At 38.4% G+C, this 27188-nt stretch overlaps 2 protein-coding genes across 3 annotated transcripts; one reads left to right on the top strand and one right to left on the bottom strand.

Annotated features, from left to right (window-relative positions):
• Positions 1–139: 139 nt before the first annotated feature.
• ppp2r5d (protein phosphatase 2, regulatory subunit B', delta) lies at positions 140–24185 on the top strand. 2 transcript variants are annotated; one of them, XM_056760313.1, is made up of 17 exons: positions 140–241; positions 1050–1133; positions 3643–3805; positions 14063–14262; positions 15445–15555; positions 16653–16745; positions 17423–17553; positions 17743–17802; positions 17918–18026; positions 18427–18480; positions 18667–18837; positions 19049–19176; positions 19304–19405; positions 19568–19640; positions 20425–20466; positions 21890–22006; positions 22115–24185. In XM_056760313.1, the coding sequence occupies exons 1-17, from the start codon at positions 215–217 to the stop codon at positions 22250–22252; spliced, it is 1803 nt and encodes a 600-aa protein (XP_056616291.1). In that variant the 5' UTR covers positions 140–214; the 3' UTR covers positions 22253–24185. The 2 variants fall into 2 exon arrangements, with proteins under 2 accessions (XP_056616291.1, XP_056616290.1); XM_056760312.1 differs by having other exon boundaries at positions 3634–3805.
• Positions 24071–26461, bottom strand: mea1 (male-enhanced antigen 1). The gene is made up of 4 exons (XM_056760315.1): positions 26328–26461; positions 25800–26105; positions 25595–25703; positions 24071–24723 (listed from the first exon to the last, which is right to left on the bottom strand). Exons 2-4 carry the CDS (start codon positions 26082–26084, stop codon positions 24560–24562), a joined length of 558 nt encoding a protein of 185 aa, XP_056616293.1. The 5' UTR covers positions 26085–26105; positions 26328–26461; the 3' UTR covers positions 24071–24559.
• Positions 26462–27188: the final 727 nt, after the last annotated feature.

Here is a 27188-nt window from a genome sequence, read left to right as displayed (position 1 = left end):
TCCCTTCCTCGTCGCAGCCAGTACCCTCTGCTGCAGAGATTGCCCAATAGGAAAACTCCGTTGCGCTGTAACTAGGTAATTCTGCAGAGATTGGTCCAATCAGATTATTGCTGGTGACGGGAGGGCGCGGGTAGCTGGTGGTAACAGAGTGCGCGAGAGCCCGAGTGCAAGGGAAGCCTATCACGGAGGCACGGCTAAAGACAACATTTGCAAAATGCCGAATAAAACAAAAAAAGAGAAGGTAAAGTAAAAATTACGTTGTCAAGAGCGTAACCCCTCTTTTATTTTAAATAAATGTGTATGGGACATTAGTTTACGAAGGAATTATTCTGCTACATATTACTGGTTATGTTAGTGAAGGCCGCGCTAGCCACTAACGTTAGCCCGCTAAGGGCGCATTTATGTCTGTATGTGTTCAGTCAAAATACTGACAGTTATCTAATCATATATATTTTAATGAAGACTCGGCGATTTAATCACCACAACGGGGTGTGGTTTTTAACTAAAAACGTCAAACATGTGCGGATAATTATTTATTGATATCTTAACTGGTCTTCACAAATCAGTTTCCTTCAGTAAGATTGTGAACGGCCGTTAATATGCGAGCAGGAAGGCGCATTAGTTGTCAGACTGCCGTATAAACGAGCGGTGTGGAGAAACATGTCTCCTGTCCCTGCATGAGTCAGTGTTTTGGTGGACAGAAGTAGCTGATGAGCTGTGGGCATCGTTATATAAACGCTCGATACAAAAATGAAGTTTGTCACAAACGTTACGTGTGTGATGCTGAATGGTGTGTAATTCCCAGAGCCTTTCAATTATTGCATGTCATTTCTGATTCAGTGTGTTTCGTTTGCTGCTGTGTGCCAGCACCTGTCATAACAGCCCTGCCGAATGAATGCAGCATGATGATTTGGCCTATGTGCAGACCATCCCATTAGGCCCCATTTTGATATATTGAAACTTGAAAGATGCATTTAAAAGTGCCGCTCTGTGAGTGTTAAATCAGGTCCTAGATGTTTGTTAATTTCTTCTATTTGTGGTCTTTGCAGGAACCCACCAAATCTGCAAAAAGCAGCACAAAGAACAGCAATGCTGGAGGCGGAAAGGATGCTGGCACTGAAAATTCAGAAGAGGTAAAGATGACAGTATTTGAAAACGAATGTAGTTATTTCTTATGTTGGCACCGAAAATTGCTGTCTATTAAGTTTTGCAGCTGGGCCTTTTTGTTCTTTATGGTTCAACTGTTTCAATTGCCGGGCAACATTAATTATGCACTGTAATATGTGAAGTAAATACTGCAGTCCTTGTTGACAGCTTGTCATCCTTGTTTTTTATAAAACCTCCAAAAAACATTATTTATGTTGTGTTACATACAGCTTACCTTAGCAGGTTTGTTTTGGCACACCAGTGATTGGCCCTTCGCAAAGAGGGGGCTTGCTACTCTTGACAAGTTTTCGATACTTTTGAGCACTCCCTGACTCAGGAAATAGTTCCTGTAAATCTGTGTAGCACTGTATTAACTATTACAAAAAGCAAAAGCAATACGCACTTATATTGTCACATTAACTAGTTTTGTAAGAAACTATGCATTTTTCATTTTGAGTGAAAAAAGGGAAAAAATGCACAATAATGAACAATTACTCCAAGTTCAATAACATTTGATTAAAGTTTCCTGTGAAGAATTATTGAGTGGATTTGCAGAAAGTAGATCATGCACAATTTATTTGAGATAGTAGTTCAAGATTTAATTTTCAATATACAAAGTTGTGTTGGGCAATGGGCATGCTAGTGGAATTTTGTAATGCATGTTCTCAAAAATGAAGTCAGGAAAACTGTGTCCCAACAATCTACCTGTATTCAGAGAATATTTGGTATGACGTCTACTGGAATTTGGCCCAGTGGGGTTTTACGCTGAACTATCCGCTCCAGTAATATTATTTTCTAGTAGGTGTCTGATGTAGACTGTAGAGTCTCTGCTTTGTTACATGCTTGTGAAAGGAAATTCGTTTTTATATAATATTCTACAAAATAGACTCATTTGTTCAATTCATGTGTTTGTGTTGCTGTGTTTGTTCCTTTTTGTTGCTGTGGTGTTAGCATCCAGTCTAACTTGTTTTTTAGACCCTAGCAAAGAAGCATTTGATGTGTTGAAAGAAATGTTTTTTTTGCTGCCCTCACATAGCACAGCAGTGATGTGCTAGATAATTTGTGTTTTTAGCAAAGTGTCAGTATTCAGTTGCTTCCATCTATTTCTGTGGTTGTATTGTGACATAGGTGTTGAGATATTAGTGTTCCTCAGGAAGAATGTTACTGATGGCTGGAATGAGTGGGCAGGGAAGCTTTACGTAGCATAGAGGGAAGTTTATTGATTTGGTCTATTTTAAGTCCGGCTCCATCATGGAACCCCTGGTACTGAGGCCATCTCTGCAATGTTATGGGCAGGCCTCGACATGTGTCCCACAGCGGCATGCTATTTACACACACATACACGCAATCCTTTGCATTGTTGCTTGGACATTGCCTCCTTTTTTCAGTCTTTATTTCTTAAACAATAAATATTATGAACCGGACACATACACCTTTTGTCTTTGAGGAAAGTCACATGGCTGCATGTTGCTTATCTTCAGTTTTGGGTATAGTTTGAGTCTTCATTAATTATAATAGTAATGCAGTTTGGTTTAGCTTTGATCCTCTGTTTTTATAATAAATTAATAATTAGCTTTGTTTGGGACCTGTTTTTCTAAATGACGTATTTTGTTTGCGACCAGTCGCCTGATAGTAATGCTGTACTTCTTACCTATCGTCGAAATTGTGACACTCATCTTGAATGAACGACACGCATTTATTTGATAGTGTGGCTCAGGCTACTCGGGAATGTCTAATGTGTGCTGAATCTAGATATGGTAATAAGGAGGTATGGAGGTTAGGCTTGTGTGGACTTCATTTTCCAGGGATTAGTTGCATGCAGATTGTTGACTGATGTGGTGCTTTGTGTTACATTCATTTCATTGAGTCATTTGTCTGCAAAATGTACGATATCCAATCCGACATTTAACATTTTGTGCAATGTCAACATTTCATACGAATTTATATAAAACAAATTGCTGTCATTATCAAAAGTAATTGGGACAAACTGGTAAAGAAATCATGATGAGTAATAAGACTCACCTGGGTTATTCCATGTCAATTCAATCAGTGTTCGACAGCTAAAATGTATTAGTTTAATATGGTGTGGTTAAGAATATACTTAAATGATGAATCGAGACAAAATAGCACTGAGTACTGTTTTTTTGGAGTGGGATCAAAATTTGGCTAAAATTTGGAGCCAAAATACATTGAAACCGAAACCATATTGAGATACTTCCACAGAGCTCTCACATAGTCAGATTTGTCAGAAATTCCCAGCAAGCACCAGCAGGCCATTGACCACAATGTCTGTCACAACAGTCAAATATTTTAATTGTTGCCAGTCTTGTGTGTCAGTATTTCCTTTTTTCTTTTGAAGCGCTATTTCATTTCTATATGATTGCTATCAGTAGGCATTAGAGTCTTCTGTGACCAAAAATTGTAGAATTGCATAGAATTGTTAAACATACCAACTTTCATTCTGTATGTTATGTTGTGTTTTTTGAGGCCCAACAGACTGCCAGCAAGCGTCCGAGCAATAGCACTCCTCCACCTACTCAGCTCAACAAAATCAAGTACTCAGGTGGGCCACAGATCGTAAAGAAGGAGCGCAGACAGAGCTCATCACGATTCAACCTCAGCAAGAACCGGGAGCTGCAGAAACTCCCCGCACTCAAAGGTAGAAACCACTTCAAACTGAACATTGCATGAACAGTCCGTGTTCACAAAAAGATTTCTTAGAACTGAAGAAGAATCTGTTGTTGTGGATGTAAGACTTCTCGCAATGAATGCTTCTAATTGTCTAAACTCCTGGCTTTTTTCTGGTTTCTTGGGCTGTTTATCTTATTACTCTAAAAGACATTTGTACTGCACACTGATGCATCCCACCAGCAATTAGGTGACTTTAAATACAATGTAATAGTGTTTTGATGGCCGCAGAATGTGGTTTGGAATTTTACACCTGTATTTTGTGTTGTGCACCTCTGATCAGATTACTTGAGATGTAATCCCAGGCTCAAGGTTTTTCTCTTTAGGTTTTGTTCACTCTTTCAACTTTTTAAACTTCAGTTGTTTTTTTACAACAGTAAAAGCCACTACGACCTGCTTAAAATTGTTTTATTTAATTTTAGTAGTTGTTGTGCAATAGATGAACAACAGTTAATTTGGATACTATATTTTTAGAGGCTATATTGAGCGAGTTCTGCAATTCTCCCGCAGCCCGCATGCCCACACCCATTATATCCCATTGCAAAACATTCATTCCCTCGCTCTTTTTTTATTTATTAATGACGTCATTGACTGGTCGACATCAATGTGACTTTTATCACATAATAGTCGACTTCAAAAAACCTGAGGTCGGACCCCTAGCTTGCATTAATTAGCACGATTCAGCACAGTTAGACAACCATGCCGAAATTTTCGAGCCGAGAACACTTTGTAGGTGCCGTGTTGAACCAGGCTCGCAAACATAACTGTAACCGTTTCAGACTGTGCTTTGAGCGGTTCGGCTCGATGGGGGAAAGTCACTCTGTCTTTGTGTGTTTGTTTTTGGCCTAGACAACACTGCCACTAGTTGTCTTGCACCGTTTCTAGGTGTTCGCATGGCTAACAAACAGAGGAAGCTTGGAAGTCTCTCTTTTCCTATATTTGTGTGTGAGCTTCAGTCAAGGCAAACGTTTGTCTAGGAATTCCTTTCAAACCAATGGTTTCCCAGTACGTTGATTATTTTTGTATCATTCCCGATTCCAGTTTGCGTGGGTATTACGTGGGTATGTAATGTTTAGAAATATCCACATCGACCTTTAGTTCAATGATGTAGAGAGAATGCAGACTACAGCATGCATGCATGCATGGTAGGGCTGCAACAAACGATTATTTTGATAATTTTCTTTGATAGAAAATTAATCTAACGATTATTAGACTGATTGATCGACTAATCGTCTATTATATCAATGACAAATCGGTACGTTTTTAATGATTATTCAGATTTGCAACTAGTTAAAACATTGAGTTATACATACTGTAATTTGCGTAATGAATAAAATCAATTCAGCTTTAGAAATTTGTTTTAATGAACTTGAACCAACTGGTTACTCTCTTTAAGTTTGCTGATTCTCTCCAACTCGAATCACACAAATACTCTCTACAAACTTTTAAATACAAATAAAAATAAATAAATAAATCGGGTACATTACAGACAAAAATCTTTATTAAATGTAAACAAATCTCTTGACAGAAGCATTAAGCAGCATTTCTATGACAACAGTTCAGTTTAAAAAAAGTTGCCAGTCTATGCCAGCGTTTTTTAACATTTTCACCAAACTCTAATGGCTCACAGTACATTTTCTGTAAAGAATATATGGACAAACAATATGTCCAATGAAAGTACAGTCTCTGCTTTTAAACAAAGGAAACTGTATTCTTCTATCTTTTGTTCTTTTTTATCACTCCTTAGATGTGGGTGGGTTTCTTCAAAAATGCATCACTTTGATTAAACGGCTGAGATAATTAACGTTTTTTTGGCAAAGACTCCGCCCAGATTACACTCGGAACAATCATTAAAAACCAATAATAAATATACATTCTAGGTTCTGGGATTCTGTACTTTTTCCCAAAGGTGTGCAACGGCTTTAAATTAAGTGACGTAATCAAATGACAACTCAACAACAAGAATATTTGTCGACAATTTTTTATTGTCGACAATGTCAACTAATTGTTTCAGCCCTATTGCATGGATAATTAATTTTTTTTTCTGTCTATTAATGCTTAGTGAGTAAGTAGATCAATCCCCTGTGAGCTCTCTTCTCTTTGGGTTTTGACAAGTGGGATACATAAGTTGTGTGATGACTTCTTTAAACAAGCTTTAGAGCTAGATGATATATTTTTGTGTGACAATTTTAATTTCATACAGTGATTTAAGACTATCACAGTGATTTTATGTACTTTATTTGCACATTTACATTCCCTTAAGAGTATTTCATTAGTCTAGTTTCACAGTCCTTATGTCACTGCTAAAGTACAAGAGAGAGGTTTAACAGTGCCATTCATTCACATTTTAATAGAAAACTAACAGAATTTGTTTCTATAAATAAATGTATAGATTTAAGAGTTTACATGATTGTTAAAAGAGGACGCTTTAAGGTATTAAACATTTTACAAAATTGTATTGAATATATGAAATATTATTCCTAAAGATCAATTTAGCTATGACAGGCTTTCAAACAGTATTGAAGAACATTGTGTCATGCGGTGGTCACCTGCAGCAACATATCACACTGATATCTATGTAATAGAAACACTGTCATTTGTACAAGGCATAAAAAATATAAAGCATCATTTCATCAACTGAAATAGCACGAAAATCTTTTAAAGTCTGAGTGAAAAGCAAAATATGCCTGAAATGTTATAGGTTTAGATAAATAATGCATCAATTATACAGCTGAAAGGTCTGATTCCTTTATACGCTCTTTTGTAAATTCTTATAGGTTATTAATAAAGCAATATCAAATGGGACGAATTGCTTTTAGAATCTATTTCAGTATCTCTGTGTTAGGGCCGATATGGAGTTTCTCTCATTCTAATGTGTATATTGCATCATTTTAAGAGTTACACAATGCCTTTCACATGATGCATATCACACTGGATTTAGATTAGGGATGCACACATATTAAAATTTTAACTGATAATGATAAGTGATAATTCTGTTTAAAACCGTTAGATTGGCTGATATACAGTTTCTAAGTATACATTTTTTTTTCTGAGCCTAAGCATGGATTCTTTATTGTTTAATATTTTCTGTTATAAGGTTTATTTAATAAAAAAATGATGTAATTGTTTGTTCTACTATTGAAACCCAATTTTTTTTTCTTAATAGCCACAACTTCAGTCCGACATTCAGATAGCAATATCCTTCAAACAATCTGCTCTTGTTCCTATAATGTACACGTGCATAAATATCTACATACTGTACATACATCAACAATGTTACATTTACATTTAGGCATTTGGCAGATGCTTTTATCCAAAGCGACTTACATTGCTTTATCCTATACATTTTACATATGTTTTTGCAATCCCCTCGGATCGAACCGACAACCTTGCGTTGTTAACGCAATGCTCTTACCACTGAGCTACAGGAAAGCTTTTGCTAATAGCACAGGAAAGTTTCGCTAATAGCAGGCAGTAAATGAATAATAATGACAGAAAGATTTAAATTTTGAACAGGATACATCTTAAGTGGTTCAACCAGAGGAAATGATTCATAATTAATTGGCTTTAATCGACCTGATTTTATTATCGTGCCGATATTGACAACATAAAAATTACTATTGATCGGAAGATACAAATATGGGCGTTAATATTTATCCCAAATTTAGACCATAGTCAACAATTCAGGTTGATAAACGTAGATTATTTCCACTCAAAAAAATCAATGTCTCTTTGATGTTCAGCTGTGGGGTTAGCCTCTAACTGAGGTTCATTCTAGGTCTGCTGTTAGACATTGTGAACGATAATGCCTTTTTTACACCAAATTTTGGGGTTATGGCGAGCATTGCTTCTCGAAATTTGTTTACCTTCTAGGGTTCGAGGAGAGCAACAAAAAAAGATAAATGGGTAATATTATCTACTTCTCTTTGTTGTGAGTGTAAAAGAAAATAAGGCCTTGATAGTGAGTAAACACTTATTTTACTTTAAATACTATGCTCTCAAAAATGACAGCAACAGAAGACCAGTTGTTTACTCCAATATACAATGTCCTTTCAATTTACCCCTAAAATTGCACAAAACTACTGCTGTTTTTGTACTATCTTTGTGCCCTGGAGTTACTGCATGTGCTATTTAAAAGTTGTGAGTGTGGTTTTTGTAGGCCTTTCTCGGAAGTCACATTATAATCTAATTTTAGAGATGCCTTTACAGACAGTAAATGTTACTTGTTGTGTGTGCTTGGTGGGGACCTTGTTCATTTGTTGTATGCTGTGGTCAATTGGTTTGGTTGGGTAGATTCAATTTATCTGGCATGTAATTAGGGCTGCAACAACGAATCGACACACTAAATAAACAGAAAAACTGTGTTAACTGCAAAATACGCAAAAGCGACATGGCATGGCACGGGAGCACCGTGGCAATGATCCAGCACCTGAAACGCAAACATGTTGGAGTCTTTGATTAGGAGGAAGGGAGTTCAACAGCAGGTTAAGTGACTACAGAATCCTACGTTTGTACCATTTTGAAGTGAGGAACGTATTGTGATCGGTTGTTTACTCGTTATCCAGCATGACAAGTTAGCGTTAGCTGGTTAATAACAGTGGTAAAGTAGGGGTGGTATAGTTACTTTGCACTTTGCATATCAAGACTAAAGACACGTTTTTATTCACTAGCCTTTTTTTCATTCTTTTATCAATCTATTGTCATGTATAGCTACACTGCAAAAAAAGCTTTTCTTAATTAGTAATTTATTTCTCGTTTCCAGTCCAAATATCCAAAATCAAGATTACTAGACAAGAAAAATGGCATGAGACAATTAAGTGATGCTTAAAACTTCTGTTTGAAATTATATCTCATTAAGATTATTTTTAGTACCCCATTGGTAGATAATTTTGCTTGTTTTAAGCAAACAATCACTTAATTTTGAGGTGTTTTTTCATAAAACAAGACATAATTTCTTATGCTATTTCATGTGACGAGTAAATGTATCTTGATTTAAGATTTTTTTTATATTTGGACTGACAACAGGACAAAACTACCAAGTTAGAAAAGCAATTTTTGCAGTTTAGCTATACATGAAAATAGATTGATATTTCTTATATGATATATTGATCATATATTTGCTGTGCTTTGTCCCACATAGGTTATTATTGACAAATATATTTGTGTGTGTTGTACTTTTTAATTTAATTTTAAAGTTCTTTTATAGCACTTGGTCATCTTAAGCTTTGTTAAAATGCGGTGTATAAATTAACCTTGCACTTACTACAATGATGGTGATAATTTAATGAATAAGCTTCAAGTGAATTTGAGAGTGTGTGTGTGTCAGTGTGAGAGTTTGTGAGAATGTGCGTCTGCAAAAGTGTGTGCGTCTGCGAGTGTGTGCATCTGCGAGTGTCTGTCTGCAGTGTAGTGTAGAGAATAGTTCTTCTGACATTCAAACAAATCCTGTTAAATTTTCTGATTTGTATTGTTCTTTATTTTTTATAAATTATTTATTGTTCTGGCAGCTCAGGTGGTACTTTATTTAAAAAAAGTATATATTTTTGGCAGATGTAAAGCATACATGTGTATGTTTTTTGTGTTAGTCCATTTTTATTTTATTATTATTATAACAGCTCAGGGATGTTCAAGGAGCAACATGTTTGTGCAGTTTCTTAAGATTTTAGTTCTGTTTTTGAATAAAGGGTTGGAAATGAATGCTTTTCTTGGTTTCCGTTTTTATCCGATTCATCGATTAATCGAAAAAAGAATCGTTAGTTGCAGCCCTACATGTAATATATTGTGTACGTTTTTTTTGTTCCAACATAACTCTGTTTTAAAGAAGTATTAAAAGTAGGGCTGTCAAACGATTCATCACGATAAATCACATCCAGAATAAAAGTTTGTGTTTACATAATGTATGTCTGTGTACTGTGCATATTAATTTTGTATTTTTTGTAAAATAAATCTGCACCGTTCTCCACCAACGGTTCGGCACACACTTGGACCGCCGCTCATCTTAAATCTGACGACGCATTTTTTATATATGGTCCATTAAAAAATATAATGCTTGAAACAGCCTGACAAAGATCAGCTAATGTATATTTGTCGATGGATATGCATTTAATGCCTACAACAAATCAAATAGCGTAGAGAAATTTCAATGGGATTGACGTTTGCTGTAATATGACCAGTCATTAATGCTGTCATCACCCGGTTGTTGTGAGACCTGAACAGCACTTGTTGCTGTTTCAACTAAACTCATTTAAGCCTTGCCAATTTAAACATTCAAGTGAAAGATGATGCACAAGAAAACTTGCTTATGAGAAGATCTGAAGCGTGCACAGGGAAACCTGAATCTCAGACATCTTCGAAGTCTTGCACTTTAATGGACAAATTCACACACGAAGTACGTCAACATGCCCCTCTTGTCGAGTATCTTAACAAACATAGTAGATTATGTCTTAAGTGAACGGACGAAACTTACGAAAAACAAGGCATGTGTACAGTATCAGTGTACTGGATCTGTTGCATTCCTCTTTAAGAGACACACAGCATATTCCTGGGGAAATCACCCACTGCTTGTGACCCAATAGCTTCTGTAACTTCAATTATGAATTATCTTTATTTAATTTGTAGATATGCAATGTTATGTTATATTTATTTCATTACTTTAATCCATTTTTATACCTTGAAAGATAAATATACAGACCGTGAGAAACGGTGACCCTAAAACCATGACACAAACCGTGAGTAATTTGAACCGTTACACCCCTAGTAAATATAAATAAATACGTTTAAATATACACATGTATGTGTATGTTTTTGTGTTTATAAAAACAAAATGAATATGAGATATTATGTGAACACAAAGATTTAGTCTAATAATCACTTGACTGCCCTAATTAAAAGTTACAATTATTAAGATGTCTCTGATACCCTTATTCGCCCTATATTTGTTCATGGATTAATTGGATGGAAAATCTGATTAACCGTGAACAAACTGAACGAGTAAGCACATACACAATGCAGAAATGCACTAGGAGAGCACATCATGTTTTGAGAAACAACCTTGGACCAAAAGTAAGTGAATGGTGGATTCCATCCTTATTAGAAGCTGCAGTATCAGTTAGTCATGTCTGTAACACTGTCTGGTACAGGGCTAAATCAGTCGCATATTTATTCCACCTGCAGGACTTGGGAGGGAACGCAGGTCTCATTAACTAATAATCAAAAGGCCTGAGCTCTGTGATGTGTGGCGTATGTGTACAGAGAGCGATAAATGGTCCTGCTCCAGGGCTGCCGTCACCAGTTTGATTCACTGGGTTGTGATTTAGAGATAATTAAATAGTCCCTGGGTGAGACTTTTGACTGTGTGCTGCTGAATTGTCAGCTTTGTGTGGGCAGAGTCAGTGCTCTGTCACAGTTCTTTTTATATACACTAGCTGTTCCCTTTTCCTGCTAAATCTGTCACTTTGCTTTATAATTACGTGTAATAAATCTCCATAAAATGGAAGGAAGGAGTCGGGAACCGGCAAACATTCAAAACATTTAATAAAGTAATATAAAAGCCGGCGGCCCCTCACGGACGACCGCCGACGAACAAAACATAAATACAAACATAACACAAGTTCGGGCCCGGTCCTCTCTCTTCGACGGTCCGGTCGCTCGTTCCATTTATATGCTCCCTATCTCCTACGTGATTCGAGCCCGTTGTGCGCACAGCTGGCGCTAATTCACAATTACTCACCGGACTCAAACCACGGTCTCGCCCCGCCTACTCTATTACATACCCCCATCACCCCTCACAGACCGGGGGGTACCCCCGCGACTGTGCAAGCTCCCTCCCCCTCCCTCGGTGGGGGGTATGCACCGACGAGACGAGACAACGTAGACGGGAGCCCTTGGAGCTACCGGAAAGAGAGAGGGGAGAGAGGGGAAAAAAAAGTCTGGTTCCCCGACATGCTGCCGCTTGTTCCTCAACCAGCCGAGAGGCTCTTCCTCGCGGTGCTATGCGGTGATGCTGGACGTCCGGTGGACGGCCCGATCCTCCTCCGCCTCCTGGCGGTTGGCGATGGCTCCTCCGTGTGAGGGCATCGGCAGCGAGTCAGTCCGCCGTTTCCTGCTCCTCACCATCATGGCTGTTGGCAGCAGGATTCGGGCTCACGGCCAACGGCGCTGACTCCTCCGATCCCTCTTGGACGGCCGCCACCCCACCTCGGCCCAGGAGCACGGCAGCGAGCTCTCCGTCCCAGCCGAATCCTCGCTCCAGAACCACCGCCTCGGGCAGCCACTGGCGGACGCCCTTCGTCTGCGCTGCCCGAACTCCTCAGCACCGCGATGCCCCTCAGCAGCGAGGGCTCTCCGACAACATGTCTCTCCTTCCTCCCGGGTTTCGGCACCAATGTAATAAAGTAATATAACAGCCGGCTGCCCCTCACGGACGACCGCCGGCGAACAAAACATAAATATAAATACAAATGCAAACATAACACAAGTTCGGGCCCGGTCCTCTCTCTTCGACGGTCCGGTAGCTCGTTCCATTTATATGCTCCCTATCTCCTACGTGATTCGAGCCCAGTGTGCACACAGCTGGCGCTAATTCACAATTACTCACCGGACTCGAACCACGGTCTCGCCCCGCCTAATCTCCTACATGGCGGTTCACCATTTATTAGAAATATGCCTATTGATACTTTATCTTATTGACTGATATATCTTATATCCGATCGGAGATCATCAATAATGCTTTAAGATTAAAAGAGTATTTTGTTTAATTTGGTCATTTGTGTTTAATAGATTAAGTGTTAACTGTGAAGCATTGCTTTTCATGGCCACCCTGTATGAGAAGCTGCTGGATAAAGACCATTCTCCATTACCATCCGCTTCCACTCATCGCTCTCAGAGCTTCTCTTCATGATTTGAAAACTGCAGACCTGCTGCAGGATCTTAAGGTTCATCATGCATGTATTTTGTACTCGCAGCAACACATTTCTTAGATGAAAGTGGTTACAGAAATGTTCATAGGATATTGAGTTAACATTAAGTTAATGCTAGGTTAAGAGTGTTGCCATTGTGTGAACAGGAAGTTGACATGTTCTGATAGAGAGAGTGCAGGTCTCTGGGTATTCTGTTTAATATTGATTCATTGAAGCTGCCATCCTGATCTTGTAAACACACACCAAGGCCTAACGTACCTTAAAGTGGCTTAACCAAAGTGACTTTGACATATTAATTCTCATTTTCATCTAATTTTATTAGAACTTTTAATAAGTTATATAAAACAATACTTTTATTCAACCAAACATAAATGTTTTTTTATTCAAATAAAGCTTTTGATCATTTTCAACTAACTTTTCAGCCCACAATAGCCAACTGAATTAACCAGTCTTACTACATGAGCGAGGCTCATTCACATCTTTCATTCTCTTTGGTTCACTGTAAATGAGTCATTCGTGTGCGAGTTGTTCCGAACGCAATGTGCCTTCATACTTGACAACTCGCTGTGTGCAGTATACGCTGATTCAACAATCCAACTGCCCAGTTAAAGACACTACAATGATGCACGTCATGTTAATTTAAGACATTTTATTAAATAAAATTATTTTGTATTTTGATGCAAAATAAACGGCTCTTGTTCTACATCTCTTTTAAGCGCCTATGTGTGCTGATAACGAAACGGTGCCTCCACTGTGCCCATAAGCTTTGTTCATATTTGTTTACAAAGCGATTTGCAGCCTGCAGCACAGAGGAGCGAGCGTCATGTGACGAAAGTGAAACACTTGTTGGAATCACGATGCTGGCTCACCATCATGATGTCTATCAGCCATGTATGTTTTTTTTATCACTTCAAAGCCACATAGTTGTGATGCTCCAGTAGAGTTCATTTTGTATTTCATCACCCCCACCCAAAAAGCATGACTTTCTTTATGATATTACCATGTCAGCCATTAAGGGCCAAATGTAATTGCAGCAGTGTCCTGTCTTGGCAGAAGAGTGATATTTTTTTCAGGTATCTGCGGATTACACAGTTGACAACACAAAGACAGAGATGAGCTTCACAGTTTAGGTGGGAGGAAGGTGTAAATGAAACCCTGCTGCACCAGGAAACCTGCTAAATAGGAACTCTAGGTTAATCATACTTTGGGAAAGCACAGGGTCTTAAATATCTGCCCAGTGAGGTTTGTTGTGCTAGTGTAATTATATGGCGATTTTGCCCTAAAAATGTCACTCCCTTCTTTCGTTCCAGATGCCCCGCCCATCGACCGAGAAGAATTGTTTGTCCAGAAACTGCGACAGTGCTGTGTGCTTTTCGACTTTGTGACCGATCCACTGAGCGATCTCAAGTTCAAGGAGGTGAAGCGAGCTGGCCTCAACGAAATGGTGGAGTACATCACACACAACCGTGATGTTGTCACAGAGTCCATCTATCCTGAGGCTGTCATAATGGTGAGAGGGCACTGGTTTCTCTTAAGCAAACGTAAAGCCTGATGCTTATAAACCATGTAAGGCTTAATTCACATCACCCTGAGACAGATTAAACGATGTGCTGCTCTCGCTATCGAGAACCAAAAGAACTACAGCTTTGGTTCTCATAAAAACAAACTTCTCAGACGTAATGGATATCATTTTTAAAATGGAAGATTGTGCGTCTAATTCGGTTTCTATGGCAACAGTAATCCTCTCATACCATTCCGAGATCCCACAGTATCAAGTTGTGCATGTACACACGCATCTTACATAAAAACTCATCCTGAGACCTTGCGTTTTGTTTTGCATGTACAAAAGACACACTCTTCTATTCAATCAGTGAGTTAGGCTTAAATATTACATAATATATATATAGATTAATCCCTTTGTCTAGCACGATGCATCATCTTTGAGTATGCCTGACCAGTGCAGAGATAATGACTCGCCAGACAAGAATAAATTTCCTCCAGATGTAAATGTACACCTAGGAATTGTGAGTAATTGGCTGTCATAAATCAAAACCCAGTGCCTGTTTACCAACATTTTTGGCCAATCACAAATCACAGTCGCATTTGCAAAGTCAGTAAGCTTCCCTCTCCCTTCTAGTGTCTGGAGGTGTGAGGCGACGAGACACTAGACGGTATGTTACAGTGGTCCAGGTACATTGCATCTTCCATTCCCCTGGAGCTCTCGCTGTTGTCACGCTTCTGTCCTTCCCGTCAGCCATTTTGGGACAAGAGTAATTATCTGGATGTTATCTTTGGTTGTCACTTCAGATGGAGATGATATTTGAGATCATACATATTTTGCTGGGATCCATTGGGACATCTAAGGAAGGATGACATTTTGATGCTTAAAGTTATTCATGAACAACATCCATAACTAAGGCTTTCAGAGAATTTTTGGTGTGCAGATTTGATGGTAAAGGTCACTGGGATTCAAGAGTTGTGTTAGAGCAAATACTACATACTATATGTTCATAATAACACTACTCTTATAAATACGCTAGGATTTGCTATAAAAACAAAAATATTGCTGGGTTGTCAGAGTGGTTTATAGTCATATTTAGAAAATCCCATCAACTGGTCAAGCAGTACTTTTTCTAAAATGGTCACTTGATCTGTCTATGTCCTTGATGGCTAATAATTTTTTTCCTTTCAGTTTACTGTAAACCTGTTCAGGACTCTGCCACCCTCCTCCAACCCAACAGGAGCTGAGTTTGACCCTGAAGAAGATGAACCTACCCTGGAGGCAGCTTGGCCTCATCTGCAGGTGTGTAAGGATCTTTGAAGCGAGATGTTACAGAACTCCTTCACTAGGTTTTAAACGCCATAGGCTCCCAATGCATTAATTTTATTGACCAAATGAACTTTTGCTCTTTATGGGAAAGGCAACACTGCAATGCATTTTGCCAAGCTGATCCAAAAATTGGTATAATCATTTCATTCAAAACCAAAAGAATTGATGATTTTTTAAAAATCTGAATAAGGGGGTTTCAAACTAGCACTTTGGTGCGGACCAGGGTTCGATATACATCAGAGTTCGGTTCGTTTGGGTGATGTGAACGCTGTCTTCCGAACCTGGGTGTGCACCCGCAAACTGTATCCGAGTCCACGGATACGGGAGGTCTGGGGTGCGGTTCATGTGAACTCCAGTACACTTCACTGCTGATATGAACGCAATCATACCAAATCGCGGAAGTAAACCGATATTAATGACGTATTCTTTGGTAAAAATGTGTGCTTGTGTGTGTTTCACTCACTTTTCTGACGAGTGTGACTGATGTGCTCCAAGCTGACATGTTTCTGTTTGCCTTCAGTGTTCTTCGAGCATTTGCAGTAAATTCACAGACAAAAGTGCCGCTTTGTACTGAGGCGTTGGAAACCAAACTAACGGTTCGATGCATAAATGTATTAAAGAGCAATGTTAATGCATTTTGACGCCTTCTCCTGCGACAGGGTAAACAGCTGCAGGCTGATGACGCAGCGACACAGGCTGATGCTGCAAATGACCCATTGTTCGGACCCAAAAATAATAATATGAACGCAGTCCAGTGGGTGCAAGGGGAGCGGGGAGCAATCAAACTAGTGTTCGGATTAGGCAATCGAACTAAATGTGAAACCGACATAAGGCTATTTTATGTTATGATATATAGGTTGCCTAATTGTAGCCTGTGTACAGTCAGCAAAAGACTAAAGCGGCTCCACTTGTTTTTGGGATGGCGAGAACATTTTGATATGATAATGTCAATTTATGGAAGACCCAAAACCATTTGTTGTTTTACGGCAGAGAGGTTTCTGACTGTGCATGAATCATGTATAAGGATCGATTCCTTTTACTATCTCATCTTCTCTGCCTCCCTCCCTCAGCTGGTATATGAATTCTTCTTACGGTTCCTTGAGTCATCGGACTTCCAGCCTAACATTGCCAAAAAATACATCGACCAAAAGTTTGTAATGTCGGTGAGTAACCTTTTTCAGAAACATATAACTTTATCAAATTTATCCACGCAAGCAGACCTTCAGAGGAGGTGACGCACTGTTGAGTGTTTTTGAGGAAACTAAGGGCATCTTTATCCTGAATTTAACAAGGTTTTTTTTTACCAGTGGATTCAGTAAAACAGATGCGACACTTGGATAGCTACATGAAAATGATAAGCAGCGTAGCAGGTTATAACTATTCAGCTTTGAAATTTTGCTTCATAGAGAACAAGATGGCCCATATAATGTTATTATTAATATATTAGTTTAATACAAATCAAAGAACAGTTCTCATATTTATAAAATTAAATTGTGAAAAAAAGTGAATATTGACATTTATATTATTGTTAAATTAGCAGTTTATGGACTTGAAACAAGGGACAACAAACAAGTTTGCTTTTAACTATGGGTTTTGTTTTCATGGCTTTTCACGCACCTAATGAATTGTTTAAAATCGCTAATCAAATAAATTTGTTTGTAAATTGTTCTAAAAGTTAGTATTATAATGGGTCAACAAAGAGTTTACACAGAAGGTAATTTTGCTTGTATTTCATGAACATATCCCGATGCTTTCAGCATCAGTGAGAGTAGAAGAGTTTATTACAGGAGCCGTTGAAGCATCTCGACACTTGCTTCAGTGTCACTTTATTCATTTTCAGCTTCTGGAGCTTTTTGACAGTGAAGATCCAAGAGAACGGGACTTCCTGAAGACCATCCTGCACAGGATCTATGGAAAGTTCTTAGGGCTGAGAGCTTACATCCGTAGGCAGATAAACAACATATTCTACAGGCAAGTGTTCTTTTCATACTTTATATAAATATGTAAGTATATTTAACGGTAGCAATATGTAAAGAAACTGTAGAAGCAAGTTGTCTTTGACTCATTTGTCAGTTTTTAATTTTCAAGAATAAGAAAAGGTGAGGCATGTAGCCTTGAAAAGACTCGCATGATCTTGAGCTGATGTCCTTGATCTCCTAGGTTTATATACGAGACGGAGCATCACAATGGAATTGCTGAGCTCTTAGAAATCTTAGGAAGGTGAGTGGGACCAGTATCAGCGTTGCCATGACAAACCAAAGAGGATGTCTTATCACTCTTTGTTGAACTGAAGGAACCTGTCTGTCACATGACCAGTCTCATGTTCTTCACGCAGCATAATCAATGGCTTTGCCCTGCCACTGAAAGAAGAGCACAAAATGTTCCTCATCAGAGTGCTACTGCCTTTACACAAAGTCAAGTCTCTTAGCGTCCATCACCCACAGGTACGCTCACAAACGTTCATGACATTTTTTGGACTATTGACATCAGCGTACAAACCATTGCCCTGCTATAGTGGAAAAAGCAGAAAATGCTGCTCAAACTTTTTGATAAATAAAGAGATACCATTTGGACACATAAGATTTACTTAGAAATGTCATTTTTCTAGTAATTAAGATATAAACCAAGTTATTTTTTTTATTCCAATCAGCCCAGTTACATTTTCCCAACAAAACATTTAACAAGCGTTTGTCGGTTTAGTAAAAAAACTAAATGTAATTGCATAATTTAAAATATATAACTTTTATTAATTGAAATTTATTAAATCTATTTATATGCAAAACAAATATATTACAAGCAGTGCTTTATGTTTTTGTGGTCTTTGGTGTTTTACCTTTCTTTTAGCTGGCCTACTGTGTGGTGCAGTTTTTGGAAAAGGACAGCAGCCTCACTGAGCCGGTAAGACTTCACCACCTTGACATATTTTGCCATTTCATGTCATTATTGATAGCACATTCATGTTTTATTTCTTTCCATATGACTTCCCTTTTAATGGTTGATCTCACACAATTTTAATATACATTTTTAATTATAAAAAAATGAGCCATCTTTCTCTCTCATACCTTCCACTTTTATCTACATTAGGTGATCATGGGTCTGTTGAAGTTCTGGCCCAAGACCCACAGTCCTAAGGAAGTGATGTTTCTGAATGAGCTGGAGGAAATCCTGGATGTCATCGAACCCTCAGAATTTGTTAAAGTTATGGAGCCCCTGTTTAGACAACTGGCCAAGTGTGTATCAAGTCCACACTTTCAGGTATGATGAAATTCTTACAAAACCCGAATGTGACCTTTTAAGTTGTTTGTGCTTAAGGTATTGTGTGAGATAACAATAGAAGTATAAACAGAATTTCTGTTTTTTTTTAAACATTCAATATGCATATCTGACATGTTTTCTATTACAGTTATATGATATTCGGATACGTTTTTCTATGTTAATGTGGTTGTTTTTATGTTAATTGCTACAGGTCGCTGAAAGAGCATTGTATTACTGGAACAATGAGTACATCATGAGCTTGATCAGTGACAACGCTGCCAAGATCCTGCCTATCATGTTCCCCGCTCTCTACAAGAACTCCAAGAGTCACTGGAACAAGTACTGCCACACTTTTTTTCTCTATGACAAATGAAGCCTCTTTCATATTTACAAAACTAACTAACATTAGTCACATGTTAGTGTTCCTTAGGTTCATTGGCTATTAATATTGTCTTTTTTGCTGCAGGACAATTCACGGGCTTATATACAATGCTTTGAAGCTCTTTATGGAGATGAACCAGAAGCTATTTGATGACTGCACTCAGCAATACAAGGCTGAGAAGCAAAAGTAAGTTACAGAGAGAATATAGATACTGTAGGTGTGCTCATATCTCTGTAGTAGACGTACTTAGAATGTTTTGTGACCAGGTCCGCCATATGCATCCGTGTATAGCCAATTGTTGTGAGTTGCATTCTCTGATACAACTGTTGCTTACCTGTCTGTCCCCAGAGAGAAGTATAAGCTAAAGGAACGGGAAGAGATGTGGCATAAAATTGAGGAGCTGGCGAAACAGAACCCTCAGGTACACGCCTTTTACCTTCTGGGGAAACACAATGGTTTAAAACACCCAGGGTTACCACGGGTGATGGACCTTCTGGAATATCATGGAATTTTAGAAGGTCTATTCCAGACATCATGGAATATCGGGGATTTTTGTTTGTCCCTTCAAATTTAGTTTCCTTTCATTAAAATGTAATTTTTCTTTCCTTTTTTTGTGTGTGGTATTTACAAATTTTTGCATATTGTTATGGCTATTTTAGGAGTCATTTTATTCCCTTTCCACTTGTCACCTGGCAATCATTTAGTTAAAAGCTACAGGTGACTGTGTTTGACTTAAGGCAACATTCTAGGAAAATGTAAAATACAAGAGCTTTGGCGAAAAAAGACCACTTCAAGGACTGGGTTAAATTCATTACAGATCACGGAAATTCAACTTTTTAGTCAGGGAAAAGTAAGGGGAATTTGACATTTGACTTACTAAGGTTTATAAGGAACCCTTTTAAATGTGTTTTAATTAAGGTAGAAGCTGCATGCAGCTGTTGCTTTTATCATTGATTTGTTAAAGCTTCGTGTGACGGAACAACCTGATTTAGTTAAATACTGCAATTTGGTCAATTGTTTTGTTTTCTAAGTGTGTTTAAATGCAGTTAATCACCTCCAGACTACTCTCGACGAGTGTAATTATCACAGTTCATCTCTCTCTAGTCCGCTCTGAGGGCAAACACAGAGAATTGAGTTTAATTAGGATCTGATGAGGAATGATGTGAATATGTCTGATTTTAACTGTAACCTTTGGATTTCCTCAGAGTACAAAGGTCCAGCTTCGACCCGTTCTGACCCAAGAGGAGGTTAGTCACTTTCTGTCATCTTACCTTTTGGGTTAGCGTTTCTCTTTTTTATAGGATTGGGTATCGTTTGAATTTTATTATTTCTGATTCTGCTTATCGATTTCGAATCTTTACAATTCCAAGTTTCAAATCCACAGTTTAAGTTAAACATTTAGATATCAACCTGTATAGTCATTTAGCCCTCTTATTGACTGGTTTGCAAAAATATGTATATATTTATGAGCACCGTTTTGTGTATACAAACACATGTCAACCATGTTTGTCTGATTATTACAATTTGTAAGTAAACACATAGCAGCCAAGTTTTGTCTGATTACTACAATTTGTATTACCATAGTTTAACTGAATCATGGTTAAACTGTAAATAATATAATGAAACTATGGTAAATGTCTGGTTCCTGTGCTTTATCACAAGTTAACATAAGCACATTTCTGAAAATATGCACACAGGAATTGATAAGAGGAATTGACATATTAATTTTGAGTATCTGATTCCTATTTCTTAAGATTCTGATCCGATTCCGAACCTTTCGATTCTGAATTGGAATTGATTTTTGATTACCAACCCTAGTTTTAACATGTTTAAAAATTGTCAGACAAAACCAAAATCATCAAATTTAATAAAGGGCAGTTTATTGCAAAAGACTACAAACAGTAAAACTAAGATTATAAAGCAGATCAGCTTTCACTTCATATTGGATGAGGTACATTTGAAGCCATGTTAAATCATATTCACATCCTTGTGTCCGCATCAGTTAATTCTATTCTTTTCCATTTCTATTACTGTAATTCTAATGCTGGGTTCACACCAAATGGGAATTTAGCGATTTGCTCGAGTAAATGACATACAAACTCAATGCAAAGACATTAATCAGGCAGCGCGTTAAAATCGCGTCTTCCATGCAAGTTGAAAAATGTCAACTCAAGTGCGAAATTTGCATGAACATTTACTGTTTGACACGTCACCTGCACAAAAATAACTTCATTCCCACAAGGAATAAAAAACAATGAACACAATGCTTCGCGTTTGATGTGAACACAGCATAATAATTTATCAAACTCCAACCATAAACCCTGTATTTGGTTGCCAACTTTTAATATCAAGTGTCTATAGATGGTTTTATCGGACGCAGTCGCTGGCCCGAATTTAACTTTCGGTCTGTATTTGGTTATAATATAACAATTTATATTTAATTTACATTCATATTTTATTGTATATCAGTTTTATTAAATTAAATTAAAACTACTCGACAGTTATTGATTCTTTGCGGAGGTTTACCAGAAGTTACGTTTGGGCCGCATAACGTTACATTATGTTGTTGCCGCTGAAACCGTCTATTGGTTGAGACCGTTCTGTCATTGTTTGAAAGCTTAATGCATGTAGATGTGTAAACTGTGTGGATGTGTTTGTGTGTACGTGCAGTATATGATGTATAATGAAAGTCCTGGAGGGATGCCCCTGTATTCAATGGAGACTGAGACCCCTACTGCGGAGGACATTCAACTTCTGAAGAAGACTGTCGAGTCAGAAGCTTCACAGGTACAATCACATCAACAACAAAAAACTATTTTTTTGTACTTCAAATGGACCATATTCACTCACACATGTTGCACTTTAACCCACTTGTTATCACGGTGTTTATATTAGGGAATGAAAGACATCAAGAAAGACAAGGTGTTGATGAGGAGAAAGTCTGAGCTGCCACAGGACGTGTATACTATAAAAGCTCTGGAAGTTCACAAGCGAGCAGAAGAGTACCTGACGGCCAACCAGGAAGCCCTCTGACCGGGGAGCAACACCACCCTCCACCACACCTAAACTGTCCCTCTCGTCTTGGTCCAAAATTGTCGCCTGCTGTAACCCACCCCTCTATTCCTCTGCCTCTTTCCATCCTCTCTTCCTCCCTTACTGTCTGCAACAATTCAGCCCGCAGAGCTGTGGAGAGCTCCCATGCACGCTGTCCCACCTAAATGCGCACACACAAACACTTTCCAGAAATGCACACAAGTTCATACGTCCCGATCTTCACACATTGACAGCAACATTTGGATTGTTAGAAAGAGACAAGTTTTACAGCTAATCAAAGTATGTTCATTTGTGTCTTTGTTTTTATTTGCCACCACTTTATTTTCTCCATGTCTCCAGGCATTTGTACGCATGTTCTTATCTCATTTGTTCTGCTGCTTGAGAGCTCCTACTGTCTGCCATTCACTGCCTCTCGAAATGTATTCATACTCTCTGACGTGTTTGGCACGAAGGGGGCCACACGTAACTAAATGAATCATGTTACTGAAGATAAATAAATCAGAACGGAGGCGGTCACCCTGTTCTGGATCTCCTGTTCCTGTATAGGCTGCTCTTTCATAACAGACCGAGTGGTTTTGCTAGGCATGGGGTGTTTTGCCAAAGGGGAATGACAATCTTTTTCTGTCATATGCAGCAAACAAATGACAGAAATGGTTTTCTTAGAAAAGAGGTGTTTTTGTATCACATATGCGAATTGAAGATAGTTTCTCTAAAAGCGATAGGAGTTACAAAGAGGAGGCCTTATTTACTGTCAATGGCTGTCTTGGTTTTAGTTGTCAAGACCTTTAAATTATTTGTGGGACCATGCCAAAACAGAAGGATGGAAAGGGTAAAGCTTTCGACATGGTTCATTTCCTGTTTTGTGGAAGCATTCACAACCAACCTTCGCCACAAGCATAATGAAAACACACATTATTCCCGAATGCACTTTTTCCTTTATCCTCACTTTATTTTTAAGCGATACCTCTTAAACAAATACCCATTAAGATCCCTTTTCAAAACAGGTGTTTGCAATTTTCTTCCATATTTGAGCCTTTACAGAAGTGCTTTAAGCAATGTTTTTTTTTTGAATATTAAGTGTATAGTCCTGCTAGGAGCAGGAGTGTGTAGCACTTGGTCACAAACTTATAAAAGAGATACTTGCTTACCTGTCCAGGCTTAACATATGGAAAATCACAGCCTGATGTTACCATTGCAAATACTTGTTTATGTATATTGTCATGTATATTGCTTATGATTGCACCCTGGCCAACCCTCCGATATCCCCCCCTTTGCATCCACATTTTTCTCTGTTGTTAAGGTCTTTGTCTCACAATGTAATTTACTCCTATCATTCCAATAGTGAGGGAACATCAACGCCTCCAACAGACTGGACAACACTTTTTGCACAATACCCCCCACGCAGCTACACTTCTCCCATCACTGAAAGTGTGCATACACCTTGACTTGTGCATTTACAATCTACAGTACGCATTGCAGATGTGTACACTTTAAATCATTAGCTGTTTGGTGCGTAACCTCACAGACAGGAATGACTTTGCAATCGAGAGCATGAATTGCCAACCCTACCTGCCTCTTAAGTGACCAGAACATTCCAAGAACAATCAGAGGCGACTTCATTGAACCCTCCCTATCTCAAATTCAGCGGGACGAGATATCGAACCAACTGGCGGACATCCAGAGTTCAGCTTCAACGTAGTGGGAAATTCAGAAAGTATGGGTCTCTCCACACTCATCGCTCCATACGCCTCTCCCTGCCCTCCCCCATCCAACACTAATCTTAAGCTGCTTTCAAGGTCATATGTACATATGTTGTACTTTAATTAGGTTAAGCATTACATAGTATGAAAGTCATATTTTGTACAGATGTTCATGTATGTACAGAACAAAAATAAAGGAACACAAAAGATGAGTTGTTCATTTGTTTGCTAAAGGAAGTGTGAAACGCATGACTACTCATTCACTGTACAGGTGTTGTGACTAACACTTCACTAATGCACTATTATTTGTCTATATGGCTGTAGAAAAGGAACCGATAGTTCCCCTTTACTACAATATAATTAAAAAAGATTAACACTGCATAACTAAATTACAGACACGGTTGTTTTTATGGTATTTTTTTAAATGTAAATGTCAGTCCATAATCCTGTGTAATTGTTTATGTGATTGAATCAACCCGTATGCCCCATAAGATTCCAGTGTCTTCAGAGTGACCGCATGTCAGACACTCTTTTAAACGTTTATGCAGCAAGTCTTGTAGTGGGTGATGATCTTGAAACGGTTTCATCACTTGCGTTCCAGTCTCAGGCCTGCAGAGCTTTGTCTGGACTGAAGTGTCTGCTGGACCATATCCTTCCACTGGTCATCAGTGATGTCCTGGGCCCAGGTAGGGATACCCAATGTAGGCAAATTGATGGCAGCCATTGTCCGTTTCACCAGCTCGACGTGATCTGAGAACACAATGAGAAGGATTCATGCAGGATGTCAAGTTACGTTGCTGTCTATGGATGGAAGTCAGAAAGCTCTTAAACCTCATTGAAACTCCTCATTTGTGTTCTAAAGATGAAAGGATATCGCAGGGTTTTAGAACAACTTAAAGATGAGTAATTCATGGCAGAATTCTATTTTTTGGCTGTGTTTCCCTTTAAGTTTTTACTGTTCAGCCTTAACTCTGTGTGAGAACTGCTGATTTTATTTACTTAATAACTTGTCTTATTGATATTCTTATATTGTATTGCTTATGCTTGATCAGCCCTTTGGCAAACACTTGTTGTTTCTGAAAAGTGCTTTAAAAATAAAATTTGACTTGACTTGAGGGTGTGATGTAAGCCAGACAGGAACTGGCCAATATCTGACCATTTGTGGATGAGCTGCATTTTCTAGATGTTTAACAGAAGTGGCCAATGGACATATGCTTTTATTTTAAGGTATAGTAAAAAAAGAACATATTTACCCCCTGTCATTCAAAATCTTTCTTTGACTCTTTCCTTCTGTGAAACGCAAACGATTTGCAAAATGTCTGTGGATGAATGTCCATACAATAGAAGTCAATTGGGGTCAGTGTTGTTTGGTTTCCAACATTTTTCAAAATATATTTTGTGTTCTGCAAAAGCAAGTCTAATTTGTATATATATTAAACAGCTGTTTTTGTACAGTTGATATGTTGCAATGCTCTCTATACTGGTATCTTCCTTATTAGTTGACGAGTGGAGATTTGTTTATACCAAGCGCATTGGTTAGGGGTTGGTACACGATGGTAAACCAATAATACAAAACCCAACTAATGACACTCACACATTTGTCTTGCAAATACACATATACCTTCATCCATAGGAATGGAAGCCGGACTCCGGGCAGAAGCCGCTCCTTCGGGATCCTCCTCTTCATCACTGTCAGGAGGTGGAGGCTGGGGTAGGAACAGACCCATGGCCTGCACAATATCGATACACGATGTTAAATATACTATACACAACCAAAATGACCAAACGATAAGACGAGTGTGTCATTACTAGCACAACTCTATTACCTCTATTCTCTCATGGACGTCTTGAATCTCCTCCGCGTTTGAGCTTTCCTCTGCTGGCTCTGCGTGTGTGTTGATCATCCCGTCTAGGTCTTGGTTAAGAGGTTGATAATAATAGCCGCCATTTGCATCATCCTCGTCTCCAGCACCTCCTTCTTCCTCCTCCATGTCTTCTCCGCTCCATTCCTCCGGCACAGCCGTGTCTAGAGGCCGGTCCTGCACCAGATCCTCCTCGGAGTTTGGCAGTACTCTCTCTGGACCCATCTCTCGGGTCCTCTCCACTTCCATTCAAGGAGTGCCAACAGCAACCTGACATAAAACACCGGCTTATGCTTGGTAAAGGGATTCAATGCAGTTCAAACATTGTATTACATTATACAAAAACATATTTGACGCTGTGTAGGTTTTGCATCCATCTGTTAAAGCAGACTTACATTAGGCCTATATGTTTGAACCTATGAAATTCCAGTGCACCGAACCGATGGAAATGCAGAAAACTGCAGAAAGGATCCATGCTTAAATTGTATTTACCTGTTTCTTTGGTCGTATTCTCGTCAGCCAGATATTTTGTACAGATGTAGCCGTCTCTTCAGAGGAATTATTTGCTTCCGGTATTGCGCAGACGCGACACCGCACATCGTGTGAGTCACGTCATGTACATATGTAAGTAAAGGGAAAAAAATCAGATAGACATATACAAAGTAAGAAAAATACTTCAGTGGTATTAAATGTAATAGGATGATTACTTAAAATACTTTTAATTTATGATGAACCAAATTAGAGCATGGCTGTAAGTGTTACGTATTGCCACACATTGGCGTAATATTTTGTAGTAGTTTTTAAATGTCCACTAGATGGCGCTTGTTACCTCTGTTCAATGTCGAAGTGGACGAGAGTAAAATACATATTTTGCTTTGGAATGAATTACAGCGTCATCAAGGTATGGGTGATTCAAGGTGAACCGGTAAACAGATTGCATTGAGGGGTCTTTTGAACAGTGCATTTTTACATTTATTAGACACATCTGTTCCACGCTGTATGCTCTAATGCTGAATAAAATAACTATTTTGTCAGGAAAAAAATAAAATAGCAAAAGGCCTATGTCAAAGACTTTTTGGGTAAGCCTTTTGAAAAAAAGGTTTGTAGGTGAGTATTTACGTCATAGATATAATTTACGTAATGTCCGTAAATACAAGAAGGCGTGTTTGATCAAAAGGGAATCTCTTCTCAGCTTTTCTCACACATTACTATGTATTGTACTTCTTTACGATGAAAAATAATTTGAGAGTTTTTAATATGCATACTTATTGTTTAGCCCTGGTTGAGTTCTGGATGATGTCAGTCGATGTATTCTTTTTATGCCACAAAACATAATGATCACCATTTGTGAGA

This window comes from Triplophysa dalaica, chromosome 11 (assembly GCF_015846415.1).
Source record: "Triplophysa dalaica isolate WHDGS20190420 chromosome 11, ASM1584641v1, whole genome shotgun sequence".
In the NCBI taxonomy this organism is placed as follows: domain Eukaryota; kingdom Metazoa; phylum Chordata; class Actinopteri; order Cypriniformes; family Nemacheilidae; genus Triplophysa; species Triplophysa dalaica.
The sequence above is the reverse complement of the archived record's forward strand: the minus strand, read 5'-3'. Positions and strand labels throughout refer to the sequence as shown.